Source organism: Geotrypetes seraphini, chromosome 2, assembly GCF_902459505.1.
Source record: "Geotrypetes seraphini chromosome 2, aGeoSer1.1, whole genome shotgun sequence".
Classification (NCBI taxonomy): domain Eukaryota; kingdom Metazoa; phylum Chordata; class Amphibia; order Gymnophiona; family Dermophiidae; genus Geotrypetes; species Geotrypetes seraphini.
Genome location: NC_047085.1, coordinates 296139165 through 296154758, shown reverse-complemented (window position 1 = coordinate 296154758; position 15594 = coordinate 296139165). Strand labels below are relative to the sequence as shown.

Sequence of the window (15594 nt, the reverse complement as noted above, 5' to 3'; positions counted from 1 at the left end):
CGTCAATGCTTGCCGACTATTGTTGGATGCTACAACGTGATGCACCAGACACTGAATATAAAAGAAACTCGGGAGCAAAACACTTTTAATTCTGTTTCATTTAGTCGCTTGTGCGAAACGTAAACTTGACTATATATTTTATTGTCAGTAAACATAAAAATGTCTATTTCTCATAGTTCTTACGTGATGCAGTAAAACCAAAACCATATTTGAGCATACCAAGTTGGTACCTGTCATAATCACCAAAAACTTTTCAGGAATCAAGACTTAACCAAAAAATTGTTGTGCAGTGTTATTTTAACATCATTTTTCTGGGATGTAAGAAGACTGTTTTGACTAAACTTCAGCCAATATTAAATACTGTGGCATGAGTGATATACAAAGTTTTGAAGTTTGAAAGAGTCACATCTTTATTTTTTGAAACTACATTGGTTGTCTGTGGAATCTCATATATTCCCCCCCCTCTTTTATCAAGCCTCACTGCCAGACAGCGTGAGCAAAATGCCAAACCATCCATAGTATAGCTTGCTAAAAGGGGGAGGAGATTATTTTTAAGTTATGTTCTCTAATTTTTTACATTATACATGGATTGGCCCCTAGCTATATGTTGCAGTTTATTAATCTACTAGTGTTTAAACTCATTACATTAACGGGTGCTAGAGTATATGTCTGTCTTTCTTTTTTTCTGTCTCTCTCCCTGCCCTGTCTATCTTTTTTCCTTTCTTTTTCTTTCTCTCCCGCTGTCTATTACATTACATTAGTGATTTTTATTCTGCCTTTACCTTGCGGTTCTCTTTCTTTCTCTCTTCCTGCCCAGACATTCACTGAAGCCAACTAAGGGATCCCTTGCCCTTTCCTCAATCCAGCTATGTCTTCCAATTTCCAGTGGCTATTCCATGTCTCTCTTCTCATCAACCCAGGCCCCAACTCCCAATCAGGCATCTTTTTCCTTCCCCTCCCAAATATCAGTAGTAGTGGCAGCAATCCTGACTTGCCAACCCCCCATTCTTACCCAAAGCAGCAGTGGCAGCGCTGTAAACAGGCTGTTCGCGGCCAGCCCCGACAGGGCCTTTCTTCTACCGCATCAGAAGTGATGCAACAGAGGGCCCTGAAGGGCTTGCTGCCACTGCCCTGACGCTTCTCTAGTTGATGGTTCCTCCTTGCTCGGCGGCCTCCCTGCTCAGCGGCTTCCTCTACGGAGTTGCCGCCATGGTGTTTGCCACTTCAAACTCAGTGTCTCTGTATGCGCAGTAGAAGGAGCCAGAAAACCGCTGCACACAAAATGCCACAGGCTCCTTCTATTGCGCATGCGGGGCCACGGAGCTACGGATCAAGGAGGTTTTATTATTATTCATTGGCTAGAAATTTTGATCCACCTTCTAGGGATTTTCTAGTTTTATATTATCCAAATCCAAGGAAAATTATTTATAAAACAAATTTCTCAGCAGTGTTCTCCTGTCAAACTGCTAGGTGGTGGAATTAACTTCTCCACCTGACAAGATGTCAAATTAGTTATATCTGACTCGTAAGTTTTTAAAGTCTTACTTATTTCACGGGTTTGTTGTTTTAAGATAACTATTTAGAATGTTGTTATTATAGACAACTTTTAACAATTAGCTATGTTATTGTTTCAGTAATGTATTTCCTTGGTAATGCTCAGTCTTTTTGATTTTTATAAGCCACACTGAGCTCTTGAGGCGAGTAATATATTGGTCATAGTGTGAGCGCACTCTGGGAGACCTTCAGCTTTGTGTGGGTAATGAAATTGCAGCAGAGCTGGTTCACAGTTGCAGATTGTCATGTTATTAACCTATCAAAAGGTACAATCGTATTTAATCACAAAAAACTTCAATTCAACACGTATTGTAAATGATGTTAGGTAAAAGGGATTCATTCATACCAAAACGGACAGAAAAAGACTGTAGACAAAATCATAAAACGCAACGGAGAAAAATAAACCTCAATTGAGAGCAGCCGGCACTTGTGTAGTCCCGGCTGCTCTCAATTGAGGTTTATTTTTCTCCGTTGCGTTTTATGATTTTGTCTACAGTCTTTTTCTGTCCATTTTGGTATGAATGAATCCCTTCTACCTAACATCATGTTATTAACCTAAGCACCTATATACCTAAATCTAATAAATGGCTGGCAATTTCCAATACTGATAGTGAAATAGATAAATAACATTGTTATTATCATGATTTGTATAGTTCTGCCTAAATAATAATAATAAATAATAATAACTTTATTTATCTATACCGCCATAGTCAGACGACTTCTAGGCGGTTCACATCGAAAGAAGGCTGGACATTCAGCGAATTACAAATTAGGGGAAAGTTACAGAAGAAAAGGGTTGTAGGGGAGGGAAAATGAGAGGGGTAGGAATTGCCTGAAGATAGTATAGTTTGACTATATAAACCAATTTAAGTAAAGAACTAATCAGTGCCTGTAATTGGACATTAATAATCAAGTACTGGCATTAATTGGCAATATCATATGTACTCAAATATAAGTTGATCCGAATATAAGTTGAGAACCCCATTTTCCCCCCAAAAGGAGGAAAAATGGTTAACTCGAATATAAGTCGGATATTCAAGTGCCCTGTCCTGCCAGGATCTTCACCCAGCGCCCCCTCCCTCCCCTGTCAGGCTCTGAACCCAGCCCCCTCCCTGCCAGGCACTGCACACAGCCCCCTTCCCTCCCTCCTTTAGCAGGCACTGCACCCAGCTCCCTCCTCTGTCAGGCACTGCACACGACCCTCTTCCCTCTGTGCACCCAGCTCCTTCCTTGCCAGGCACTGCACAAAGCCCCCTTCCCAGGCTCTGCACCCTCTCCCTCCTCCCTGCCCTGTCCATCTTACCTCCTCTGCCACTGGAATCCCTGGTGGTCCAGAGGTATAGTGGGCGCTGCTAACCCAGTCGGTCGCTGCCACGAGTTCTGGCATTAGATGCTGAGTGGTACTGAGTGGGAGTGTGCTTTGGCACTGCTGGTTGGCGCTGAGCAGCTTCCTGAATGGCTCCCGCAAATTCCAGACATCAGGCTGCCAAGTGGTATAAATTAATATCAGAATATTTGAATAAAAAAACAAAAACTAGTTTAAAGGATATTTGGAGCACTGAGATAAAGCAGCAGATTTCTGCTACTCAGTGGCCACAGATTTGGACTTGAAGGATAAGATGTACAGTATCAGTATCTGAGACAAACTTTGTTTTTTTCTGTTATATAAAGTTTTTGGACCCCAGTTTGTTTGCAGAAGTTAGACAGTTCAAAGTCTAATAGATGCTGGCATTGTCATCTTGAAGTAGGGATCATTTGTTGTTCTATTGTCCTTTGATACTCATCTTTTGGAAATCAGTATGGGGACAAATTAATTTGATTTTGGAGTCTTTGATTCCGTTATCGTATAAGGTGGTTAAATCTAGTGTTAAAAGCTTATTTGAATAGATGGTTCTTGAGTAGGCCTTTGAAATGCTGGTAGGGTATTCCATGCCTTTTTGTTCCTATTATTTGAAGGGAAGGGACCATAAGCAATTTCCGATCAGAAAATCTAAGGATGCGGGATGGCTCATATGGAATGAGATATTTATCAATAAATTGGGGTAATTTGGACTGAATTGTTTTAAATGTTATTAATGCTATTTTGTAAGAAACTCTTTGATTTGCAGCCAATGGGCATTCCGAAGCAGGGGGGGTGTCACATGGTCATATTTCTTAGATTTTATTATTTATTTGATTGCAGCACTTTGAATTATTTGAAGGTATCTCAATTCCTTCCTTCTGGCGCCCAACTTAGAGTGCAGTTTATAGAATAGGGCTTAGTGCTCATTTGTTTGCTGCTGATTTTTTGGCACCATATATAGAATTTGGTTCTTTATGGTTTAAACTGTCTGTAAGTAACTTTCTGTTGTACCCACCACATATCCAGTGAATTCTGATTTCTCCAAGGACAACCAGACATAATATTCTGACATGTGGGTGATGTCATCCATGGAACCTGGTACAGACACTTCCAAGTCCTGTCACTTTAAATCTTTAGGCAGTGCCTATATCACATGCATGACGGTGCCTTCCCACCCGATGTCGGCTCATGGGATCATCAGTTCTTTATTTTTTTGTGGATCTGAGAAGATGTGTCTTCAGTTTACTCTTCAGCACATTGTTTTGCCTTCTTTTTTAATGCCTTCCCATGCTTATTTTTCTGCATTTTTCCTATAATTTCTATTGTCCAGCATTTTACCTGACTGGTTAATTTTTGTCAAATTTTTGTCTTTTGGACTACTCTGAGCCCTTTTATCCTCCTGGGAACATTGATCTTTTTCGGTATCCTAGTTACTTGACCTCCCTGGGCCATTGAGTCCTTTGATAGCATTGGCCGTTTTCCCCTCAATGTCAAAGAGGGTACAGAGTGCCTTTAAAAAATGTTCTTGATATAATCAGACCATTTCATGCTCTGACCCACATAATTGATGTGTCCAGTGTCTGGGCTCTGAATATTGGGACATTCATTATGCCCTCTTTCTCCATATGCAAAAGAGGTCACTGAAAGTCCAAAAATTTCAGTTTGAAAAACTTTTTGGTACATTGAGCATGGTGGGGGACTTGGAACATGACACCCAGCATCCTATGACTCAGGCATCAACATCAGCACTGAGTGTATTGATACCATATCCAGAATGTCAGGCATTGGGCTCCTTATAGAGACCAGACTCTTATTTCCTCTTCATCTATGCCTCACAGGTTTTCTGCTTCTGATGTACTTAAAAAAATGTTATGAGTTTTTGCCTCTTTTGCAAGTTTCTCTTCATATTCTCTCTTAGTTTCTATATCAATGCTTTACATCTAACTTGTCAGTGCTCATGTCTCTCCCATCACACCTTCAGTGTATGCAATGGTGGTTCCTCCTCCATAACCTTCCCACTATTGACTGGTGTACCAGAAGGCCTCCTTTTCTCAATCTACAATTGCTCACTTGGAGTGCTGATCGCCTCCCACAGCTTTCAGTATCACCTCTATGCTGACGACTCCCAGATCTACCTCTCCGTGCCAAGTATCTCTACTGAAACCCAGACCAGAGTCTCTGAAATTGCTACCTGGATGTCTCACCGACCATCTAAAATTGAATATGGCTAAAACAGAGTTGCTCATCTTCCCGCCTAAACCCACCTCTCCGCTTCCCTTGTTCTCTGTCTCTTACTGTTTTATCTGCTCATAATCTCGGGGTCATCTTTGACTCTTCTATCTCCTTCACCATCCAGACACAATATATCGCTATAACCTGCTGCTTCTTCCTCTATAATATTAGTAAAATCTGACCCTTCCTCTCTGAGCACACTACCAAACCACTTCCATGCCCTCATCACCTCATGCTTAGACTACTGCAATTCGCTACTCTCAGGCCTTCCGCTTAGCCATCTCACTCCCCTCCAATCCATCCTGAATTCGGCTGCTTTACTCACGTTACTCCTCTTCTAAAGTCACTTCATTAGCTTCCCATCCGTTTCTGAATACAATTCGAACTCTTCTTACTGACCTACAAATGCACTCACTCAGCTGCCCCTCACTTTCTCTCTTCACTTATCTCCCCGTGAGCTCTGCTCAGCTGGTAAGTCCCTCCTATTTGTGCCCTTCTCTTCAACTGCCAACTCCCGACTCCGTCCCTTCTGCCTTGCTGCACCATATGTTTGGAACAAGCTGTACGAATCCATATGGTGGGCTCCGTCTCTGGCAGCATTCAAGGCCCGTTTAAAAGCCCACCTCTTTGAGAGTGCTTTTGACTCTTTAACTCCTCTCATCTTGGGTTCTGCATCCCCTACCCTCTATGTCATGTCTGTCTTCTGAGCAGGAACCGTCTATAAATGTCAAAATGTATAGTGTTGTGTATGCCTTTCAGCACTATGTAAGTGTTAACTAGTAGTAGTAGTCTTGACTACCACAAGTCCTGGCCAAAGCTATGCCTCATGCTTAAAGCTCTGCCATCTTGCTTTTAGGTACACAGGCACATGCTTTAGCACACAAGCCCTGCTGGCTCACACAACTTCAACTATGTATGCATATTATAGAAACTGCTTAGCTATAAGCGGATTAGAAATGTAATAAATAAATGAACCACACATTGAAGCACTACACGGTTTTAAACCATTGGTTTAAAACCAGCTTATGGGATCGCTCCACCCTTTGATCTGTTATGGATCCCACCTGAAGATTATTGTACTATCCCATTGGATCTTCACCACAGTGAGCAACTTCAATTCAGTCTGTTTGCCTATTGCCAAGCAATTTCAGACTTGATTGCACAGCCCTGTTTATTCCATTGCTAACAGCCCTGCCAGAGCAAGATTCTTAAAGCAAACTATAAGCAGTTTTTCTTCACCAAACTTCTAGAGCTTAGTTTTACTCAGCACAAGTTCTGGGCACAAACTTGTTTCATTGCATAGAGCAGAGAAGTATTTTAAACACCTTCAATCAGTGTCCATTTCAGACATTAAAAAAAAAAAAAATGCTTTCTTCATTAACACTGCCTATAGACAAACCCCCACCTTCCTGTACTTCCATTAGTTCAGCAGGTTCAGAACGCTGGGACCACTGTTCCCACAGCATTTCCTCATTTTCTGAGAATACCTGAGGTTCTATTGAAGCTGGGTTTTCCAGTTTCCCTGTAGCTGCATTAGCCACTCTGCCTCCTTGGGGTTTTGCTACTGGTTGTTTCTGCTGCTCTCCTCTACTGAGAAAAGTACCTCCCTTTTCTCTTCCCAGAGCTACCAGATTGCTATCAGCCTCAGCTGTGTTCCTCCCTCTGATTGGCTGAGGGCTCTGAACAGCTTTGCTCGGGACTGGAACAGTTCTCTGCTTAGCTAAAGGTCTCATTGCTTGTGCTTTGGGATTTGACCCTCTGTACTGTTTCTCTGGGGAGTTTTACCTGAGCAGTGACAGGCTTGTTTGTAGACCTGGGAAGTACCTGACTAGGCTGTACAATGATTTCAGGCATTTTTTTCCCTCTTGGGCACAGCTATAGGTGTACTTCTCTGTTGTGGCTGTACAGATGTATGTGTTAAACCCTTAGTTACTATGTTCTCTGCTAACTTTCCATCTCTCACAGAGTCTTACCTGCCATAATATCCATTATCCTCATCCAGGGTCATGATCCTGGAAGCTTGGGAGACCCACAAGTGCGAGTACTATGTCTGCTTGTCCTTGGAGAAAGCAAAGATAGTTACCTATATCTGGTATTCTCCAAGGATAGCAGGCATATATTGTCACAACTTGTCCCCTAGTTTTGTTGCTGAACTGATAGCCCGTGAGTCAACGTTAGGGCGGAAGGTACTGACACTGTGTGGTAAGGGCACTGCCTAAAGATTTAAAATGACAGTGCACTTGGTAGTGTCTGTACTAGGTTCTGTAGATGACATCACCCTAATAGAATATATGCCTGCTGCCCTCAGAGAACACCTGCTACAGGTAAGTATCTTTGCTTTCCTGGTGTTGTGTGTTTGGTGTCTTGGGTGGATTTCCTTCTGATTGGCTGACATAGTGAGTCTGCTATCACTAAATGGGTTTGGAATTATGTTTCTTAAAGTTGCAGCTTCCCGGATCCTTGGATTTTCTGCAAGTAACTGACTACTCCATTGTGCTCACCAATTTTAGGTCCTTGCTGAAAGTAACCAGTTACGGAAAGAAGCCGATGACCTTGGACCACGAGCTGAACTGGATCACTGGAAGAAACGACTGTCCAAATTCAACTACTTGCTGGATCAGCTGAAGAGCTCAGATGTGAAAGCTGTTCTAGGAGTGCTGACAACGGCTAAATCCAGATTTTTGAAGGTATTTGCAGGTTTCTACATTTTAATCCTGTTTTTCTCCCTTTATTTCTTCCCCATTCCAAGATCTCTAACCTTTGTCATTTCACAAGACATCCTACAAGGAGCTTTCTATATATTCCATCCCATAAGAACAATCTTTCCTTGAAGGCGGGAAGAGTCCCCTTGGACTGGAAAACAGCCAATGTAATCCCACTCCACAAAAAGGGCTGCAGGACAGAGGCTGAGAATTACAGACTGGTGAGTCTCACATCCATAGTGAGTAAACTCATGGAAACACTAATTAAGCATAAATTAGATACGATCCTAGACGAGAAGAATCTACGGGATCCCCGCCAACATGGATTTACCAAGGGCAGGTCCTGCCAATCCAATCTAATTAGTTTCTTTGACTGGATAACAAGGAAACTGGATGTGGGTGAGTCCCTAGACGTCGTTTACTTGGACTTTAGTAAAGCTTTTGATAGCGTTCCGCACCGCAGACTATTGAACAAGATGAAATCAATGGGACTGGGAGAGACGTTAACTACATGGGTCGGTGATTGGCTAAACAGTAGACTTCAGAGAGTGGTGGTAAATGGTGCCCCTTCAAAAACGTCGGAGGTGATCAGTGGAGTGCCTCAGGGCTCGGTCTTGGGCCCGATCCTCTTCAACATATTTGTGGGAGATCTGACTCAGGGGCTTCAGGGTAAAATCACATTATTCGCCGATGACGCCAAACTATGCAACATAGTAAGTGAGAACACTTTACCAGACAGTATGACGCAGGACCTACTTCTATTGGAACACTGGTCCTCGACTTGGCAGCTAAACTTCAATGCTAGAAAATGTAAGGTCATGCACCTCGGCAGCAGGAATCCATGCAAAACTTACACACTAAATGGTGAAACCTTAGTTAGGACCAAGGCAGAACGTGATTTGGGGGTGATCATTAGCGAAGACATGAAGACTGCCAATCAAGTGGAGAAGGCTTCATCAAAGGCAAGACAAATGATGGGTTGTATCCGAAGAAGTTTTATCAGCCGGAAGCCCGAAGTTATAATGCCATTGTACAGATCCATGGTGAGGCCTCATCTGGAATATTGTGTACAATTCTGGAGGCCACATTACCAAAAAGATGTGCTGAGAGTTGAGTCGGTTCAAAGAATGGCCACCAGAATGGTCTCGGGACTCAAAGACCTCCCGTATGAAGAAAGGCTGAATAAATTGCAGCTATATTCACTCGAAGAACCTAGAGAGAGAGGAGACATGATAGAGACGTTTAAATATATCACCGGCCGTATTGAGGTAGAGGATGATATCTTCTTTTTTAAAGGTCCCTCTGCCACAAGAGGACATCCGCTGAAAATCAGGGGTGGGAAATTTCATGGCGACACCAGGAAGTTCTTCTTCACCGAAAGGGTGGTCGATCGTTGGAATGAACTTCCACTTCAGGTGATTCAGGCCAGCAGCGTGAAGGATTTTAAAAGGAAATGGGATACACAAGTGGGATCTCTAGGGGGGTAAATTCAAGGGGGTAGGGTTGTTGGAGTGGGCAGACTTGATGGGCTGTGGCCCTTTTCTGCCGTCATCTTCTATGTTTCTATCTAAGAATAGCCTTACCAGGTCAGACCAATGGTTCATCTAAGGCCAATTCAAGTCACAATTACCTGGCAAAAAACCAAATAGTAGCAGCAGACCATGCCACTGATTCAGGGCAGGCAGTGGCTTATCCCATGTCTATCTCAACAGCAGACTATGGACTTTTCCTCTAGGAACTTGTCCAAACCTTTTTTTAAAACCAGCTACATTAACCACTCTTACCACACATCCTCTTGCAACACATTCCAGAGCTTAACAATTTTCTGAGTGAAAAAAATATTTCCTCCTATTGGTTTTAAAATTATTACTCTGTAACTTAATCGAGTGTCCCCTAGTCTTTGTAAATCTTGATGCAGTAAAAAATCAATCCACTTGTACCCATTCTACATCACTCAGGATTTCCCCTCAGCCTTCTCTTTTCCAAGCTGAAGAGCCCTAACCTCTTTAGTCTTTCCTCATATGAGAGGAATTCCATCCCTTTTATCATCATTGTCACTTTTCTTTGAACCTTTTCTAGTGCCGTTATATCTTTTTTGAGATAAAGAGACCAGAACTGAATGCAATTCTCAAGGTGAGGGTGCACCATTGAGCGATATAGAGGCATTATAACATTCTTGGTATTGTTTATCATCCCTTTTCTAATAATTCCTAGCATCTTGTTTGCTTTCCTGGTTGTTGCCCCACATTGGGTGGAAGGTTTCAGTGTATTGTCTACGATGACACCCAGATCTTTTCCTTGAGCCACCCCCAGGGTGGACCTTAGCATCCAGTAACTATGATTTGGATTATTCTTCCCAGTTGAAACGACCTGGTCCCAATTTGTATTAGCCTTGTTCTGCTGTCCTGACTACAGATGCATCTGGGGACACCTCGTTAGAAAGAAATCACACACACACACAAACGCACATGCAAATAAGCAAAAAAAAAAGGTCTATCTCTTACTCTCTTCTTTATTCAGAGTAATGCATCCACCTTTTATAGCATTTCACATGGGTCAGTTTTTTTTAGCATATGACTGTAGGAAAGACCATATATGGTAACAGGATACATAAAAGCAACTAGAAAAAGGTAGCAAACATAAGGGGAGGGGGAAATAGTGGGAAGTTTCCATTATGGCATATAATACTGTCCTGTCTAAGGTCTAGCAATGTTTCTTGTAACAAATGTTTCTTATCAAAACAAGTCAACTACAGAACAAAATGGGGACACAGAGCTCAGAACACAAAAAGAAAAGGCCTTGTGGTTTTTTTCCTTGGAAAAATGTTAACTGTTTCAGCAGTTCCTTTTACATAAGCAAAAATAGAAAAACTTACAAAGAATATATGCCCCTTCAATCCCCTCTTACATCATGAAAATGACATCATAAGTGCACAGCATTAGCTTGGAGGGAGAGATATTCCAGATATGTCCTATGATATATATTTCAATAAGAAGGTGTTTAACCCCTTTTGGGACACCAAGAACAGCAATATAGACATGGGGGTCAAAGCTTCCGGGAAGGGCGGGGGTCTGTGCCAGTAGGCACTAGCCAGGGCTAGAGTAGAGCGATGAACAGCAGAGTTGACTATATCATGGAATCACAGGAATCAGGCAAGGCAGGCAGCCAAAAGCGAAAGAGTCGGTCAGTAGGGAGGTCACGCCAGGTTCAGAGAGGAACATGAGCCAGTGTGGTGATGCGGTCCACATCTTCCTCGAGCACGGTACCATCATCATCAAGGTCAAGGCAGTAGTTAGAGAGGTGGAACTTGCCACAGACGTCACCTTCTGCAGCCAGCAAGTAATCTAGGGACAAGCGATTCTGGTACATGGCAGTGCAAAAGTTCAAGAACAGCCTGCAAGTGAAGTATACAGTTGAGCAGGTAGATTGGGGTCTGACAACTCCAGGAGCCATCTTTGGCTCACGTAGCAGGTCCATAAGCAGCAATGATCCGTTCAGCAGGCCAGTTGTCTTCCCATTTTTCCAATCTGTATGGGGTGGAGAGTGCTAACCGCTTTTGGCGACCCCTAGTATTGAAAACAGGGGCTCCCAGGCGTTCGCAGTCGGCCAGCAGTAGCAGAAAGGAGCTGGGATGGTTCCAAGTACACATGTACCAGTCCGGTGAGCAAGCAGCCAAAGGTAAACAAATAGGCCACAGAGCCAATATCAACCATCAGGAGCTTGCCATCAGGCGTAGGAAGTTCCATGGAGCAGGTACTGAAGAGGAGGTCCTGGTAAATTGAAGATGCAATAATGGAAGTCCGCAAGGCCCACAGTGGAAGTCGTGGGGCTGACGTGAAAGAGAGGTTCTGTGAAGGCAGGTCTAGCATATCCAGCTGTGTTCATGGCCACTGTTCTCCCATACCAGTCCCACCACAGACAAAACAATTGCTGACATTAAGAGTCTGGTCTATAGATTCAGCAAACTGTATAAACAGATGCCTAGTTGTGACAGGAAAAACAAAATCTACTTTCATATATGCAGAAAAATGGGGGAAACATAACAGAAAATAGCACACGAGACACATTCCCATAAAGGACAGGCTCCTCCATGAGTGAAGGTTTCCTCATAGGGGCATTGCTAGAAAGGCATTAAGCTATAGAACACATTTGAGATAATAATGCTGCCAATTGAGGAACAGTATGAGGGGCAGTACCATGACCGTAAGCAACATCAAATAACATGCATGCATCAAAATACAAAGGCACTGGGCGAGGAGGGTTATGAGGGGGCCCTCAGCACCTGCTAAAGGCAGCAGGTGGGGGTTGCGATAAACCACAAGCTGCCAGTTACACTCAAACACTTGTAAACAGTTCCTGTCCAAGAAATTAAAAGGTCAGGATGTGGTATTGCAGGGATATCAGTCTCTTTAAACTGGTAAGGTCCATACTCGGAGAGAAAGGTGTCTGCACAGACAGGGAGGGACACACCAGCTTGAAAGCAGTTCAGGTATCATCCAGCAGCTAAAGCCCAGGGAGGTGAGTCAAAGGAGGACATTGACTTGGTATAAGTACGGAAATGAGAGACAATATGCAGGTATGTTCATAAGAGGACATGGTGATAAGTTTGTGTGGGTTGCACACGACTAGTAAGGCATTCAAGAGAGACCATAAGGATATACTCAGTGTAGGGAACAAAAACATGTCAGAAAGTGTGAATTGAGCATATCCAGTGGGCACCATGGAGTAAACACTGTATAGAACCTTTGTCTTAATAATATAACCCCTAACTAAGCAGCGCTCAGGCCATGAAAACAAGAACTAAAATATATTGTGCAATTTAGATAGAAAAAAACAAAAATGCAAAAAATGGGGATAAACTCCAAAAATGGCCAATGATATGTTTTCCAGGGTACCCCACAAACCAAACAGACAGACAACACAGAGATTACATGGCACAAACAAACATAGAGCTCCAGTAGGCCTTAAACTTGCTTTCATCTGTCAAGGAGTCAGGGCTGAACTTAAATCTACAAATAAACACAATTATACAAAAGGAAGAAGAAAAACAACATCATAGATATAACACTAGCAAAGTAAATTTCCATGTAACACATGGCACAATAATCAGTCAGAAAAGGCATAATCAAAGGGTCTGGAGTCTAAATATATGCTTGAACTTCTGAAAGAGAAAACAAAAAATTTAGTCAATGGGCTCCATTGCTCTGCCTATTTTATTCATAGCGAATCAAGTAGAATCCTTAGACTGGAGGAAAAAAAATCTCAAAAGAAACAAAAAATCTCCCCCACCCCAAAAAAAGATGTTAACAGAATAGAAGGGAAGAGACATCTGGAGCTAACCACCTAAATAAGTGATTACGGTAAATGAAGTCCAATATTGTAGTGAAGGAAAGCCCTCAGTCACACAGCTAACCTGGGGAAAAGTAAGAAAACCCCCAAGGGTACAGCTGTCACAGAAATAAACCCCGGGCTGACCTCACATATTTGCTGAAATAATCTAGTGTACAAACCAATGAATCTAAATATAATAACTAAAAGTGGTAGTAGAAGTCATCTCTTCCCCTCATTCAAGGGGGAACAGAGCAACCAAAGTCAACTGAGCAATCACGGGTGTATGCAAGATCAAATCAAACACTGAGCACTTAGCTTCTTGTGTATGTAAAAGAGCAACGCCAACTGAGATGCAATTCGTCCAATGGGACTCCATTTCGGGGATACATGACCCCCTTCCTCAGGAACCAGCCAAGCGGTAAGGTAAAGTTGACAACACCAACCCCGAGAAGATGCAGAGCAGAGAATGTCGCTAGCCTGGAGGGAAACGCTTCCTGAAATTTAAAAGCAGCCGAGTTGCAGGCCATTATCAAACCTCCTTTTAGAGGGTTTTTTTTTTTGAGAATGGACATTTTCCCTGCTTCTACTTTCAGCATTTAGCGCCTAGATCAAAAGGGGACTTAGATGTTTTTTTTTATTATGCCCCTCCACAGATTTAGGTCTCTCGTTCATTTGCCTAGGGTTGTATAGAATTTGGTCCAGAGTGTGTGACTGAATTGTAAGATGCTTGCTATTTATTCCAAAGCAATCTATAATAGCAGAACATTTTTTAAAGCAAAGAAAAATAGCTGCTTAGGAAAAAGACTAAAAGAGAAATTCAACATGTTTTGTATAAGCATCTATAATGGTATGGTATTAAAATTGCTTATCTGTTTTCTTTGTTTTCAAAACCCAAGACTTGGAGACAGTTGGACACACGAATCACTGATGCTGCTAATGAAGCCAAAGACAATGTAAAATACCTGTATACACTTGAGAAATATTGTGACCCACTATACAACAGTGACCCCGTGAGTAGACGTGAACCTTGATAAAATTGAAGGGTAGCTGTTACAATGCATAGAACAGAAATATATTTCTGCTGTGATGATGATTTTGGAAGCTCATTTACTACATAGTTTCGGTAGCTGGAGTGTTCTGAATAAAAGTTAATTTTTGCATGTTGTGATAGCTTCTCATGGTCCAAAAAGAGACATCCAAAGAACACAGGTTTGCTCATTTAAAAATATATTTGGAGCTCCTTTTACCTTACAGGTAGCTCCTTCACTGAAAGATACTCATCCTGTTTTCTTAATTGCCGTATTTTTCGCTCCATAAGACATACTTTTTCCACCCCCAAAAAGGAGGTGGAAATGTAAGTGCATCTTATGAAGCGAAGATACAAATTTAAGCCCGCTGCCACCACCACATATTTTACCCCTCCCGCCGCTGCATATTTTTAATCCTCCCCACTGCCGCATATTTAAAAAAACCAAAACCCACCACTGCTCAATCTTTAATCCCGCCCACCTGATGCCTCGTACCTGGTGGTCTAGCGAATTTCCCAGCCAGAAATGCAGAGATCAGGAGAAAGTCCTCTACACTCCTGCCTGGGCCCATGCCGATCTCCGAATGGCTGCAGTCAGCTCTCGCTGAACTTGCGAGATTCACGAGAACTGACTGTAGCCATTTGGAGATCGGCGCAGGCTCAGGCAGGAGCATGGAGGATTTGCTCCTGATCTCTGCGCTTCTGGCCTGTGCGCTGCTGGCTGGGAAAGATGAGAGCCATCTAAGGAGGGAGGAATTAAAAAAGGTACCAAGGGGGTATGATTTATGGTACTGAGATGGCATGTGGTTGTATGGGGAGATGATTTAAGGTACTGGGGGCATCTGGTTGTATGGGGGATGATTTATGGAACTAGGGGGGCACAAGGTTGTATGGGGGATGATTTAAGGTACTGGGGGGCACGTGGTTGTATGGGGGATGATTTAGGGTACTGGGGGCACGTGGTTGTATGGGGGATGATTTATGGAACAGGGGGGGGGGGGCATGTGGTTGTATGTGGATGATTTAAGGTACTGGGCGGCACCTGATTGTATGGAAGGATGATTTAAGGTTCTGGGCGGCACCTGGTTGTATGGGGGATGATTTAAGCTGCCTGCCACTAGGCCTGCCTGCTCTGTGCCCTGCCCCGGCCTACCACTAGACCACTAGGGGGGGGGGGACAGAGTACAGAGCTTGGCAGGGTGGGGGGACAGGGTGCAGAGCCTGGTAGGGAGAATTTGGTTCAGAATGGTTTTTTTCCTTGTTTTCCTCCTCTAAATCTAGGGTGCATCTTATGGTCAGATGCGTCTTATGTAGCGAAAAATACGGTATGCACTTCCATAGGCTTTTACAATACAACTCATATTCATTTCTGACTTAATTCTAATTAAGCTATTGTAGCTTAAGTG

The 15594-nt window shown here is 42.9% G+C and overlaps 1 protein-coding gene across 2 annotated transcripts in view; it reads left to right on the top strand.

The window, feature by feature from the left end:
* DNAH5 (dynein axonemal heavy chain 5) overlaps positions 1 to 15594 on the top strand; it is a 598099-nt gene that overhangs the window by 104658 nt on the left and 477847 nt on the right. For both annotated transcript variants that reach the window (XM_033929843.1, XM_033929844.1), the window contains exons 7-8: positions 7639 to 7815; positions 14058 to 14171. In XM_033929843.1, coding sequence (XP_033785734.1) covers positions 7639 to 7815; positions 14058 to 14171 — 291 coding nt within the window. The remainder of the gene's footprint in view (positions 1 to 7638; positions 7816 to 14057; positions 14172 to 15594) is intronic.